Here is a 12,956-nt window from a genome sequence, read left to right as displayed (position 1 = left end):
ACTTACCAGCATGCCCATACGTGCATTTGAATGATGGTATCTTGTATGACCCAATGTAAACATTAATTAGACGAACAATGTACCCGACCTAATAGACAGAATATATTAAACATGATTGAAAGTACCCTCTTACAAAGATAGTTGTATGCAGAAATTAATACACCTACCCTTATTGAGGTGGGCAGTCACCCACTTCAAGGAATAATTACATAACTTGTAAGGATGAACCCTAAAGACATTAAATTAACCAGAGCTCAACACCTTTGTAGCTAAGGCATGGAGCAGACAGACTTAACTTAAGGCAATGTGTAAATTATTTATGCAGTACTGAAACAGTAATAAAGTTAAAACATCTAACAATAAAAATCCCTAACCAAATTAGAAGCATAGAATGAATTATAATGAATAAAATGACCCAAATATAACACAAAATGAGGACAGGGAACCTGAGGTATGAATTGTAGCTGTTTAAGTTAAAATAGTCCCAAAAAGCACTAAGCGCCAATGATGTCCTATGGAAGTGATAGCCTGGGACCTAGGTGGAGTTTCAGGCCTCCCTGACGGCTGTGAAGGTCTTGAAAGTCCAAAGATGCTCTAAGTCCCAACTTGTCAGGACTTTTGGGGCAGCTCCCCTGGGTCACTTCTAAGGCTCCCAGAACCTCCGGGCCACCAGGAAGGTCTAGAGCAGGTCCATTTGGTGCTTGTCAACTGGTCAATTCAATAAAAAGGCCTCTCTCAGCTTGCATCCTTGTAGCCATACAGGAGGTCAGTCAACTGACCCATGGAGTCTTCTTCTTTGACCTGGATACAAGAGGGAACAGGTCAAGTCCTCCAGGGCTCCTCTAACAGCGCAGACAGCAGGTCCGGTACACTTCTGATCTTCTCAAGCACCAGAGAGTATTCTGAGGAGGGTTTCTTGGGGAGCCACATTCATTAGCCAGTGAGTGGGGGGTAACTCCTGGTCACTCCCTAACCAATGAGGAAAAAGGTCCTTGGCGCAACTCTGCCTATTTTTTCAACAGATCCTATTTGTACTACAGCAAACAATCTCACAGTGTCCCTCACTCCTAAAATCCAAGGTGAGGAAACTCTTTTTCCGTTGTGCAAAGTACTTAAATCTACAAAGGAGTGTGCCAGGGAAATGATCAGTCCCCTCCCTTGTGTCCATTCCAAATGAGTTCTGGATATATCTTCACTCCCACTGGGTTTTAAAGTCAACCCAGCTAGTGTGGGCTTTGGGGACAAAGATTTTGGGCCTCATTACGATCCTGTGGCACCAATGTCGGAACGCCAGTACCACCAGGTCTCCTCCACTGGAGGGGCTAGCGGTGCTGGTGGTCCTAATCCCCGAGGGCAGCACTGCAAGCAGCGCTGCCAGCAATTACATGACGGTAGCACTTGCCATGGGTAGTGCAGAGGCCCTCCTGGCCAGCCCTGTCATGATTTTCACTGTCTGCTTTGCAGACAATGTAAATCGTGATGGGTGCTGGAGCACCCTATGCAGTACAGCTCAATTATGAGCAAGCGTCAATGTTGTAGGCTGTTTTCTGCTGGGCCAGCAGGGGGAACCTGTTTCTGCCAGCTGACCCACCGTGAAACTCTTAATGGGGCCTACGGGAATGGGACCGCACTACCAGTAACCTGACTGCAGCAGTTTGGCGGACGGTCTTTTCCATTCGTCAACCTCATAATGACCCCCTTTATCTTCTTCAGGTCAATTCCTACACAACTATTATTGGACTGGCCTCACCTCTGTGTCTTAATGGCGTTCCTGGATCCACCTCAGCTGTCCTTCTTGGGCTGATAGGGATCAAATGCTCCACACCTGGTCCATCCTGTCACCTAGCCTGAGCTATTGTTCTGCTCTGAGAAGTTTTCACACCTCGTTAATGTCAATCACTTACTATGCAGCTGCTAACAGGCTAATGCAAATTAGTCCCTAAGACATTGAGACAGGGAAAATGTAACTTTCTAAAATTTGCTTTTCCTGCATATTTATTACAGAACTTTAAATCTAACTTCACAAAAAAATTGGATATACATATATATAACATATATAACCCAGTGGCGGTTATTACACTTAGGATTGTGTTTCCATAAGAAATTGCTTTTTTGGTTTATTTATTTCTTTGCCACCGTTTGATGAATATTCACAAACCTTTCCAAGAAAAATATTTTCACAGAAGGTTCTTCCTTAAAAGTTTTTTGGGGATCTGTCAAGTGGGGGCGGTGACAAACATGCCAGCCACATGCCCTTTCTCACCTTTGCAATGACATGCGGTCCCGGGCATGGGGTCTCTGGGTTCTACTAACGCTCAGGAAGGGGAGCAGAGCTTCCCTCCCTCCATTTTAATGTCAGTGACCCCGGGGATGGGGTTTCTGGGGCCACTATTGGCTCCCAAAGGTTGGCTGCCTGTGGGTGTGGTTGACCCCCAGGCCATGACCACAGCCAGGCCTTGTGGCCAACCCCCTGCTGCATGCAGCTAAAACCTGTGCACAACATGGGGTTGCCTACCTGCAGAAGGATTGGCCAATGGGCCTTTGGCCATGCGCAGCATAGGGATGGCTGCCTGGAGAGGTTGGAAGCAGGGCCTGGCCACTGGCCAACACTTGTGGCCAACCCCCCACTGTCCATGGCCAATGTCCAAGCACAGCATGAGGTTGGCTGCCTGTGGGAGGTTGGGCAATAGGCCCTCTGGCCAACCCTCACTGCACCTGGCCAAAGGCCGAGCCCAGCCTGGGGTTGGCTACCTGTGGGGGCTTGAATGCAGGGCCTTCCTTGTAGTTGCACCCTGTGTCTGACCAAAGGCTGTGCGCAGCATGGAGTTGGCTGCAAGCCCTGTGACCAACCAGCTGCCGCACAAGGCGGGGGGTTGGTTTTACATACAGTAACAAAATATTACATAACGTTGAAAAGACCCTAAAAATTCACTGGAAAAAATGAAGGTTGGAGTAACATTGTAGCTAGGTAAGAATTTCAGTGACAGCATAATGTTTTAAACATATAAAACCACTGAAACCTACCAGCTATGGTTAGCTCTGGTAACTGTAACTCTTATCCTAATGTAAATATAACTTGCACCTTCACCGTGCTCTGCTAATTATCCCACATATTACATCACTCATTACATCTTCTATAACATCATTGATAATATCACTGCAACATTTGCAAGGAAAATATTGATGAGAAAACTGTTCATGGTGGGGGCATGAGTTATAGTTACCTTAGGGCACAAGTTATATGTACCACAGCTAAATATAACTGTGGAATTTCAGTGGTTTTGAATGTGTATGTGTGTGTGTGTATATATATATATATATATATATATATATATATATATATATATATATATATATATATATATATATATCTTCCTTTCTCTGTCATGTTCTCTTTTTTCAAAAATTCTAATCCAAACTTAAGACAATACCTTCAGGCTTATCTTTCTTATTGTCTTCATTCTTGTGCCTTATACTTAAAATAAAATTTATATTCTTTCTACTTTATGTTAGAACCATTTGCACATTGTTTTGGTGAATCTGAAATGAAAACACAGGAAATAAATATCAAATTTCCAATTAGATAACTTTCTGTGACTCCTGTCTATAAAAATTACTTATTGTGAGAAACGTACCTTATTGGGCATATTTTCTCTGTGAACTACCCTTTTAACAAGAAAATATCACTAGAGTTCAGAAGGTGATCCGTGTCAATGAATACACGTGACTTATGAAGCATAAGGAACAATGCTATTATGGTGGTAAAATGTGTGGCTGTCATAGCACCCAATGCATGTGTTACAGGCACATAGCAGTAAAAAACAAGTGGTGCACTATCAGAAAGCTTCAAACAATGATAAATAGAGAAAATATAATTGTTAACTCTGTTGTATGAACTAATAATGTTATTCAGTGTTTCTGGTAACATGATAATCCATGGAGTGGATGGCTGAGTGTTTTATAAATGTCAACAGTGCCCTGGGCTTTGCTGGGACATAATCTACATTTTACCAATTGTGTACTTTTTTCTTACATGTTTACTTTGGTTCAGTTACTATTAAAATAGCCACACACAAACAAGATTTCAATACACAAATTAATTTTACATACCTTATGATGTCTGTGGTTATTAATGAAATCAGTATTCCTCAATTTAGTTGCTTCCAACATCTAGCAATTTTTGTTTATTCTGAATAGGTCAGTTCCTGAAAGGTATCAAAGCGTTCAGTAAGACATGGAAATAAAAATACATATATTCCCTGACAGTGTAAATCTATAAATTTCACTTAAAGTTGCTAGCATTTTCTCCACTGATATTAAATGGCCAGACTTTCCAAAATATTACATTTATGATTTAGCAACATAGATTAAATTAATATTCATATTCACCTGGATGAGATTTATGATTATATTTCTACACAATATTCATCCACTTTAGATTCAGAGGTAATCACTGCTAGCCTCAAATAATAATAGTGTCTAATGAATATATCATGTATTTGGCCACAAGCTATTACTTTGGCCATTCAAATGTATTCTTTTTTAATGAAATTATTTGGTTTTTTTTGTAATTTCCTTATCAGATCTGAAAATAACATGGTATTGCAAAGACAAGGAGGTCAAGCCCTCCCGGTTCTTCAAGATGACTCAATTTGAAGATACTTACCAGCTTGAAATTGCTGAAGCTTTTTCTGAAGATGAAGGAATATACACATTTGTTGCTAGCAACCCACTGGGACAAGTGTCATGCAGAGCAAACTTGAAGCTCGAAGGTAAGTAATAAACATATTTGTTCACATGCTCTTGCAGTATTGGCATCATACTAAGTCATGCATGTTAGTAGCCGGCCTGCCGTTGTAATTTGTTTCTGCTAAACTTTTGTCATGTTGTCTTAGGCATCCATTAGTTTTCTACACCCTGTGCCAGTATCATTGGCTTGTATCTGGTGTGTGTCTCTTTGATGTTGCCAGATTTATCAACAATGCTCCCACATTATGTGTAAGTTCGTCGCTAGAGCAGGTTTTCTATTTCCATGTATTCTAAATAGCCTTTTAAGGTGCAAATGCTAAAATGCAGTCTAGCGTAAGATGATTCAACAATGCACATTGGGACACATATTCAAACTTCATATATATATGTGAATGATTAAGCCTAAGTCAACATCTGTTTCAAACAAATATCAGCCATCTTATATTACATGTAATTGGTTTTGAACTGATTTGTAATTCATGGGAGGAAATAGCCAACACTTAGCTTCACAATTTAATTACCATTGTGTTAAACATCACATTGGAGCATGAATAGACAAGTACCACCAAACATTTAGAACTAAGCAATGTATATGTTAATTAAAGGGCACAACTTGGGGAGGCAATGACCAGTAAAAATGTAAAGCTAATCATTGGGTTTGAAATGGTGCTGAGCATGGTGCTGAGCAGAAGACCTTTGTAATATTTCAGACATTAAAGGTATATACTCTACAAAATAGACATGTAACAAAATAGACAATAGTGGCAATATTGGATTCCTATTAAAATGATGAAGGATAGTCTTCATAGACAATACACTCATGAAACTATTTAGAGGTGTATTACCTTTTTTTAATTACAAAGTTTGACATGTATTCAATTCTAAACTGACAGCAAGAGAATGCCACAACTTCTAGGTAGGTTGCAGGCTTAAATATTGGTGTACTTCTTTTCAGGGTACATAAAAATTAACGAAGTTACATCAGAGTCTCAATGGCATATTTCTTCAACTGTTTCCTTAAAGAAAGATCTTCCTTGCCAAAAGCCTGCCTTCATCCAGCCTATTTCAAGCTGTAGAGTTTGCAGTGGAGAAACAGTCAGATTTCTTGCAAAGGTTTCTGGTTTGCCAAAACCAGAAATCCAGTGGTTTCACAATCAACAATTGATGACACCAAAAAAGGATATAGTTTTTAGTTTTGATGTGTATACAAACACAGCTATGCTTATTATAGTTGATGCCTTTTTAGAGCATGCCGGGCAATACTCTTGTATGGCAAGAAATAGTGCTGGTGAGGTAACATGTGAGGCTTTACTGACAGTGACTGCAGAAGGTAAAAACTTGAAAATCATTAAAACACATTTTATTTATTCACGTGCACAATGTTATTGATGTCAACTTTCATACTCTTAGTATTGTGTTTTCACTGTGTTTTGCACTGCCACTAGTAAAACATGTACATTTTTTTCATATTAAACCTAATGTAGTGTTATAAGAAATTAATACATTTAAAAACTAATCCACATTTTAAATATTATCTACACAGAAACACAAAACTGTTTTCTGGGGTGTAGAGTTCTCTGTATTTATTATGCATGGTCTTATATTGATGACAGTTGCTACTGAATGTACATGGAAGACAATATTTATAACCAAAAACATATGTATTCTGTATCATCAGCTTGAAGCTTTCATTTTTATCAGTGTTAATGCACAGTGTTAAGATGCCAAGTTGTAAATTGTTGGGATATGCTACGTCCTTATCAGCAGCATGAAGCTTTCATCCAGTCATCAATCATGAATGTCATTTTTGTGAATTCCCAGCTGCAGCATGATTATGACATGCTTCATTTTCAGATGAAAATGATAGGTTCTTTCTTTCCATTCACTTCATCTTGAGTGTGTTCATCCTTTTGGCATCCTAAAATACTTTAGTTGTTAATTTATTTTTTGTTGCTTGATTATACAGTGGAAACCATAGCTAGGCAAAACATGACAAGTTCTGGGACATGTTTAGAGGACTCCACTCTTTTAACAAAGGAAATTATGCAAGTGCAAGGAGCTTCGTATCACCATGAAATGCAGGTTTTTGAAAGCCTTTCAGAAAAGTTGACTATACAAGCAGCATCTGCAAGAAAAATAGAAATGCATCAGAAAACATTAATTTCACAAGGTACTGAAAGCAACAAAGTATCTGCAGTCGAACTCTCTGACACTAAGGCTGCCTCTCCAAAGGTCACTCTAAAGCTGCATCCTCTTTGTGTGAAATGTGGGGAGACCGCTCAGTTTATCTGCCTTTTTGATGGCGAGCCCTTTACTGGAATCACCTGGGATCACGAAGGTGATGTGGTACAGGAAAGTGAGAGATTAACAACCTCACAAAATGGCAGTGTTCAGATGCTTACTATCCTTAATGTGCAGATGGCTGATCAAGGACTGTACAGTTGCACTGTACAAAACTGCCATGGAGGAACGACAACTTCTGCACTACTAACCGTAGAAGGTGGTTATTACATTTTAACATTGTAGCATATTATATTCACACTATATTTGTAGATCACAGCTTGCTTGTGTGTTAACATGTACATTTTAACTATTATGTTTAACTTTTTTTATGCATATCTTGCTCTATTCATTAATGATGTATAGTGGCTTTCTTGATAAATACATTTTAATGATGTAGTGCATCAATTCCCATGTTTAAAAACACAGTAACCTTTCCTTGTAATGTTATTCACATCAAGCAAACATTGGAACAACTTTTTATGACATTTGTGTCTGATGCCAAAGATTAACCTTACAAAATGTCGCAAACAGATGTTCCTCTCATTGGTTGCACTAATTTATCAACCATAGTGGGGGAGAATCAGGTGCTTACCTATATTATATTTAGTACCTTTCTATCAGATGTACATGGTGCACAGAGAAAAGTCATGGTAAATTCACCTTCTGGTTCTTACCACAAAGCAGATATAATCAGACTTTCATTCCTTCTATACACACTGGCCTGAACACTCTACTATTTTATCAGAGTAATGCTGATGTGAACATAGTAACAGATGCATTGGGAATAGGTAAAAGGCAGTACAGGTACACAATGGCATTTTCACAAAGGGCAAAGAATCAGGAGCACTACAACACAAATGTGTACATTCCCACCTGCCTAAGGAGAAATTGGATGGTTTCCTCATAACAACCAAACAGCCCCGTAAAAATACTCACTGGCCACCCTCCCCGGACCACATATCTGACAAATGAATAAGTTAGATATATTATCCTCGACACAGTCTACATGCAACCCTTATACATGTCCCAGAGCTCTCATAGCAAGCCCTACTGGCCTAAACACATGTGCTGGTGTTATGCGTGTTTAGCTTTAATGGAACAAAGGCAGATAAAACACAGCATTAAAATTGAGTAAAATTGGACAATTCTATAAATATATTTACAGTTAAGGGGCATTCCACTGTGTGCCATACAGATAAGGTGAGAAACAGCATTTTGAAATCAAAGAAGCATATGTTAATATAAATTACAAATTAAGGTCACCACAGTTAAATCTTTGCTTGTTTAAGTGCAACTGAAATGCTGGGGTAACCTAATGAACAGATTGTGCTAGTGCATCTGAAAATAGAACAATAGACAACATAGTTTATGTATTATACTAGCTTCACCATAATAGTTACTATGAACATTTAGGTTCTCTTTCACAAGTAAACATTGTGCAATGTGTGATGTTTATATCTGCCCAGATTTGATACCTTTCACCTCACGTTTCCACACCATCTAATCTTAGATCTCAATAACTCTAGAATTAAATAAGAACACATTAATGGCTTTAAAGTAGTTAACATGCACATTCCAGGCCTATGTGAGGTAGGTGTAATCTGGTCTCTCTCTATGCCATTATAATGGTGGCCATTGTGGTGTCAGGTAGTGCAAAATATTTCACCTACTTGTACGAAAAAGCTCAAATATTTCTACCTGCCCACAATGTGGCAGCAGTTTTGACCCAACACACACACCATGTAGTCTTGTTTGGCAAAATATTCACACACCCATTACCCCCAATTTATTTTCTGATAAATGCAAATGGTTTCCAGAACCCAGCTCAATCTGTGTATAAAACTCAAAATTCTTCACTAATGTCAGCCACAGCTACATCTCCAAAGATCAAGACTAGTCTTGCCTATGAGATGCAGTTGATGGCTAGTTGATATTTATATCACACAATTTCCTTTTCTCATCATTTCAAAATGTATGAGAACCTTTTCTTTGAATGTGGCATTCAAGAATAAAAAGTAAAGATATTTTCTTCACACAGTGCCAAGGCAAGGTGAATTTTTCCAGTCCATGTGGAAATAATAATTTAATAATCCAAACATTCCACAAAAAAAGAATTATGATTATTACAAAAAATACCTGCAACATTCAATCTGTGAACTGGGCATGCATGCAACTTGCAAGCAGGGTACACCCTTGCAGCTGGCTAAATATTATAATTAACACTTATTAAAATTAACCATCAGTAAAAAGGCCAGTACTAAATTTAGAAAGGCATATGTACTAACCTAGACCTGAGTTGAAAACTAACAGTCTGAGCATTTATTCTCTATACTAATCATAAGGACATTTATATTTTGTTTTGAGTATGATTCCGTTATTCAAAGCAACTAATCTATTGCTTTCCTAACTTTATTCTTGCCTAGCTACAGAATCACAATCAAAATCAGTTACACAAATTACTATTGAGTCTAATACTAAAAGTATTAAAACACACAGAGAAACCCAAAGTAGGACAACCTATGAAATGACTCAAGAATCATCTAAGAAAACATCAAGCATATCAATATCTACATCACAGAAGCCACGGAAAGCAGAGAGACAGAAAAGCAGAGAATATTATCCTGATGTTGTGCCAGCTGAGGAATTGATAGACACTGATATCAGCATACCTGAGTTTCTTGAGAAGCTAACCCCGGAAATGACTGTGAAAGAAGGAAGTGACGTTTCACTCTTTTGCGTTATAAAGGGCATCCCAACTCCATGTGTGATCTGGCTGTTCAATCAGCTGATTCTTGACAATTCTGCCATGTGTATCTTAAAATTTGATGGGCCCATCTGCAGTTTAAAAATGTTGAAAATTGCTCCAAACCAGAGTGGTATATACACTTGCAAAATAGTTAATTCTGCGGGACAAGCCGAGTGCAAAACTCATCTAAAAGTGACAGGTTGGCATTTGCATGTTCCTTCCCAATGTGTCTTCCTCTTGCAATCAGTAGCAACATTTTGTCTCAGACCATAGGAAAAAATAAGGAAATGTATCTTGCTAACATTTCACAATATTGACTTGATGTTTGATTTTTAAAGCATGCTATATCATTGAGAAAAAAATGCAACACATGTTATGGCATAGTGATTAAAACTTCCATACACTTTCTAGAAGGATGTCCCTACAGCCAACACCTACTGTTGGATTAATGTTTGCATTTGTCTGTAGTTATATGTTGCAGCTTCGTGTCTCTTGTACACAAAAAAAAATGTTAATTGTGTCTTTGTCAGATTTTCAGTGAGTCACATTGAAGAACAGAGAAATTAGAGTATTCATTTTTTATTTCTTTTTTCATTCCAGCCTTGGAAATAGTTATTCAAGAGAAGATTGAACAGCAAATTGAATTGGAGGTTAAAGGTACAATATTTTATTGAACCAAAGTCTGAAATGTAATTTGTTGAATAATTTAAAATTACTTTAATGTTTTTACTCAGAATGGAAGTGCTCAATTATTCGGTAAGCATATTTATATTCAGGGTGTGTTTAACTTTATACTTATTGTTGCATTTATTTATTAAGCACTTCAGTGCTGCATATAATATGTATGTCTCAAAGCAAGTGTTAATTATTGACTTAACTATGAATGGCTACTGCAGTATGTAATGGGAGGCTGTAAAGTGGGATAATACATGATGATTTCTGCGATTACATTGATCATTGCTCATTCATGGTAACTGCGATATTTCCGAGGCATCATGGGCGAGTGGCAGTGGGGATGGAGGAATATTACATTTTGGCAAGGTGAAATTTAAGTGTTTTCTACTCATTGATATGGACTTTAATGCTTTAGGGTCAAATGCAAGGTGGCCAGAAAGAAGTGAACTGAATCTCGATATGGTACAGGTGTATTTGGCGATGCTAAGGTGGTGTAAGGTGTATGATGGAAGAGGTGGGTGGAGGTGCAATATTAGAGAGCTCTATGGGGAAGGAGAAGAAGACAAGATTAAGGGCACATTTAGAGCTTTTCAGAGAGATTACTCCATGCAAATGTGATAGAGTTCTGTATGTGCCAAACTCTTGGTCTGCCTATCTCATTTAGAGAACTTAAGTATTCCATGGATGAAAGAACTCCCAATGCGAGAGTTTGTTTCCATAAAGGAAGAAAAGTAAAATGTGAACTTTCGTCAAAACCAATGCAGGCCTTCCACCAAATCTTTAGTACAGTGAAGGGAAGCACCATGTTTGGTGGTCCTTTCAATCTACACAGATGACAAACAGGCCAGTAGTCATGTCTACATTTTGCGTCTGTAGTAAGGTCAAAATGGTGGAGGTAATGTCATCTACAATCCTGACCGACATAACTCTGTTCAACGGACACTACTCCATAAGCCAATCTCTAAATCAGGCCCCACATGACTTGTGTAAGAACCCAAAGCAAACAATCAGTCAGTTTGCTTGGCATCCAAAAGGGTCAGCTGAAACAGGATTTGAAAAGACAAAGGCATGCAAGGCAATGGTGCAAACCTTTTTTCAGAGGCTAGGGTGTGTAAATGGGGAGACTGCAGAGGTACTATTATGTATGCCAATAGTCACAATATTGGAAAAGATGTTATTTCTAAAGATGTTGAAAATAAAATTGGCATGGGGTATGCTGAAGTTTAGTGGGTGGTGGCAGGAGGAGGGTAGCTGCTCAGGAAAGAATGGTTGTCATTCCCATTTTGCTGTTGGAATGAATCTGGAAAGACTGAGTGCAGGGGGAGGAAAGGATGGAGTCAGAAACAAGGGTAAGGGAAAGTATTGGCAGCAGTGAACAATGGAAAGGGCCTTAAACAATAGTTGGCCATCCGGTAACAGCAGGAGTGCAATCTGTTATGTGAACTAAGAGTGGGTTTGTAAGGGAAGGAAAGGAGATGAGAAAATCAGTTTTATTGGTGAAAGAGTGGTAAGAGATGCCACACATAAAGGTTCTGTTACAAAACAAGGCAGTATAGTGTTAAAAAGGATGTGTTGGGCCCTGGGTGGAGTGGAGGGGAAGCAAATGTGCCTGAGGAATCATGGAATTCTTACTATACACTTTGGTCAGAAGAGGATAGGAGTATTCTGGTCAAAGGTATGAAGCATGCCAGAAAGGTTGAGATTTATTATGATGGAGGAGAGGGGATTGTGTTTTATCACGCTGATGCAGCTGCAACTGTGTGAGGCTGTGAAATTACATTTGTAGAATCTGTATTATAGTGAATTATGGAATTAATTTGAATTGAGATACTGATTGTGACTGGTAAATAGGAGGCACAAGTAGTTTTTTTTAAAGTAGTGGAGGAAGATAGTGTGAAGGATTTCAAGTTACAGAAGCTCCACACATATCCCATGACTACAGATAAGCAACCAGGTTTAGTCATGGTATGAGTGCGAATCAGAGTGCATTGTTTCTTCAACATTTGACAAAAGAATTGAGGAAGGATTCAATGGTTGTCGGGGAATCAGTTCAGAAGAGTACAGAAGGGATCAGAAAAATGTATTGTGCTGGTAAGTTTAATAAGTGGTGGGGCCGGGAGAGGTTGGAAAGCCAGGAGCATGATGGGTTGTAATTAGAAGAGCAGAAGTGGTGAATGATAGAGCAGTGGACAGGTAAAAATGGATGTCTTAATTTTTTTGATATTTGCTACTAGGAGTTTCCTGCTTGTTTTTGTGAAGGAGGTTAATCGTACAGGGTTTATGGAGTTTGGACAGAAGGTACTGGAGGATACTGGAAAAATTTCAAGAGTGAGGATGGGAAGGAAGATGAGTGTCTGAAATTAGAAGGACTTGGCAATAGGAAGGGAGAGAGTTAGTTGGTTAAATCATGCTTTCAGCTGATAGTGGATTGGGTGAAGGTGTAGAGACCACGGAATGTTCTGAAGAGAAGATACTTGGAACAATTTTACTTTTCATGACATTA

At 38.7% G+C, this 12,956-nt stretch overlaps 1 protein-coding gene across 1 annotated transcript in view; it reads left to right on the top strand.

The window, feature by feature from the left end:
- The window catches only part of TTN (titin), a 371,797-nt gene that overhangs the window by 63,288 nt on the left and 295,553 nt on the right, over positions 1-12,956 (top strand). Inside the window, exons 40-44 of the mRNA XM_069225433.1 lie at positions 4,584-4,772; positions 5,705-6,079; positions 6,716-7,249; positions 9,456-9,977; positions 10,379-10,435. Of these exons, the coding sequence (XP_069081534.1) occupies positions 4,584-4,772; positions 5,705-6,079; positions 6,716-7,249; positions 9,456-9,977; positions 10,379-10,435 (1,677 nt within the window). The remainder of the gene's footprint in view (positions 1-4,583; positions 4,773-5,704; positions 6,080-6,715; positions 7,250-9,455; positions 9,978-10,378; positions 10,436-12,956) is intronic.

This window comes from Pleurodeles waltl, chromosome 3_1 (assembly GCF_031143425.1).
Source record: "Pleurodeles waltl isolate 20211129_DDA chromosome 3_1, aPleWal1.hap1.20221129, whole genome shotgun sequence".
NCBI lineage: Eukaryota > Metazoa > Chordata > Amphibia > Caudata > Salamandridae > Pleurodeles > Pleurodeles waltl.
This window is presented reverse-complemented; position numbering and strand designations above follow the sequence as displayed.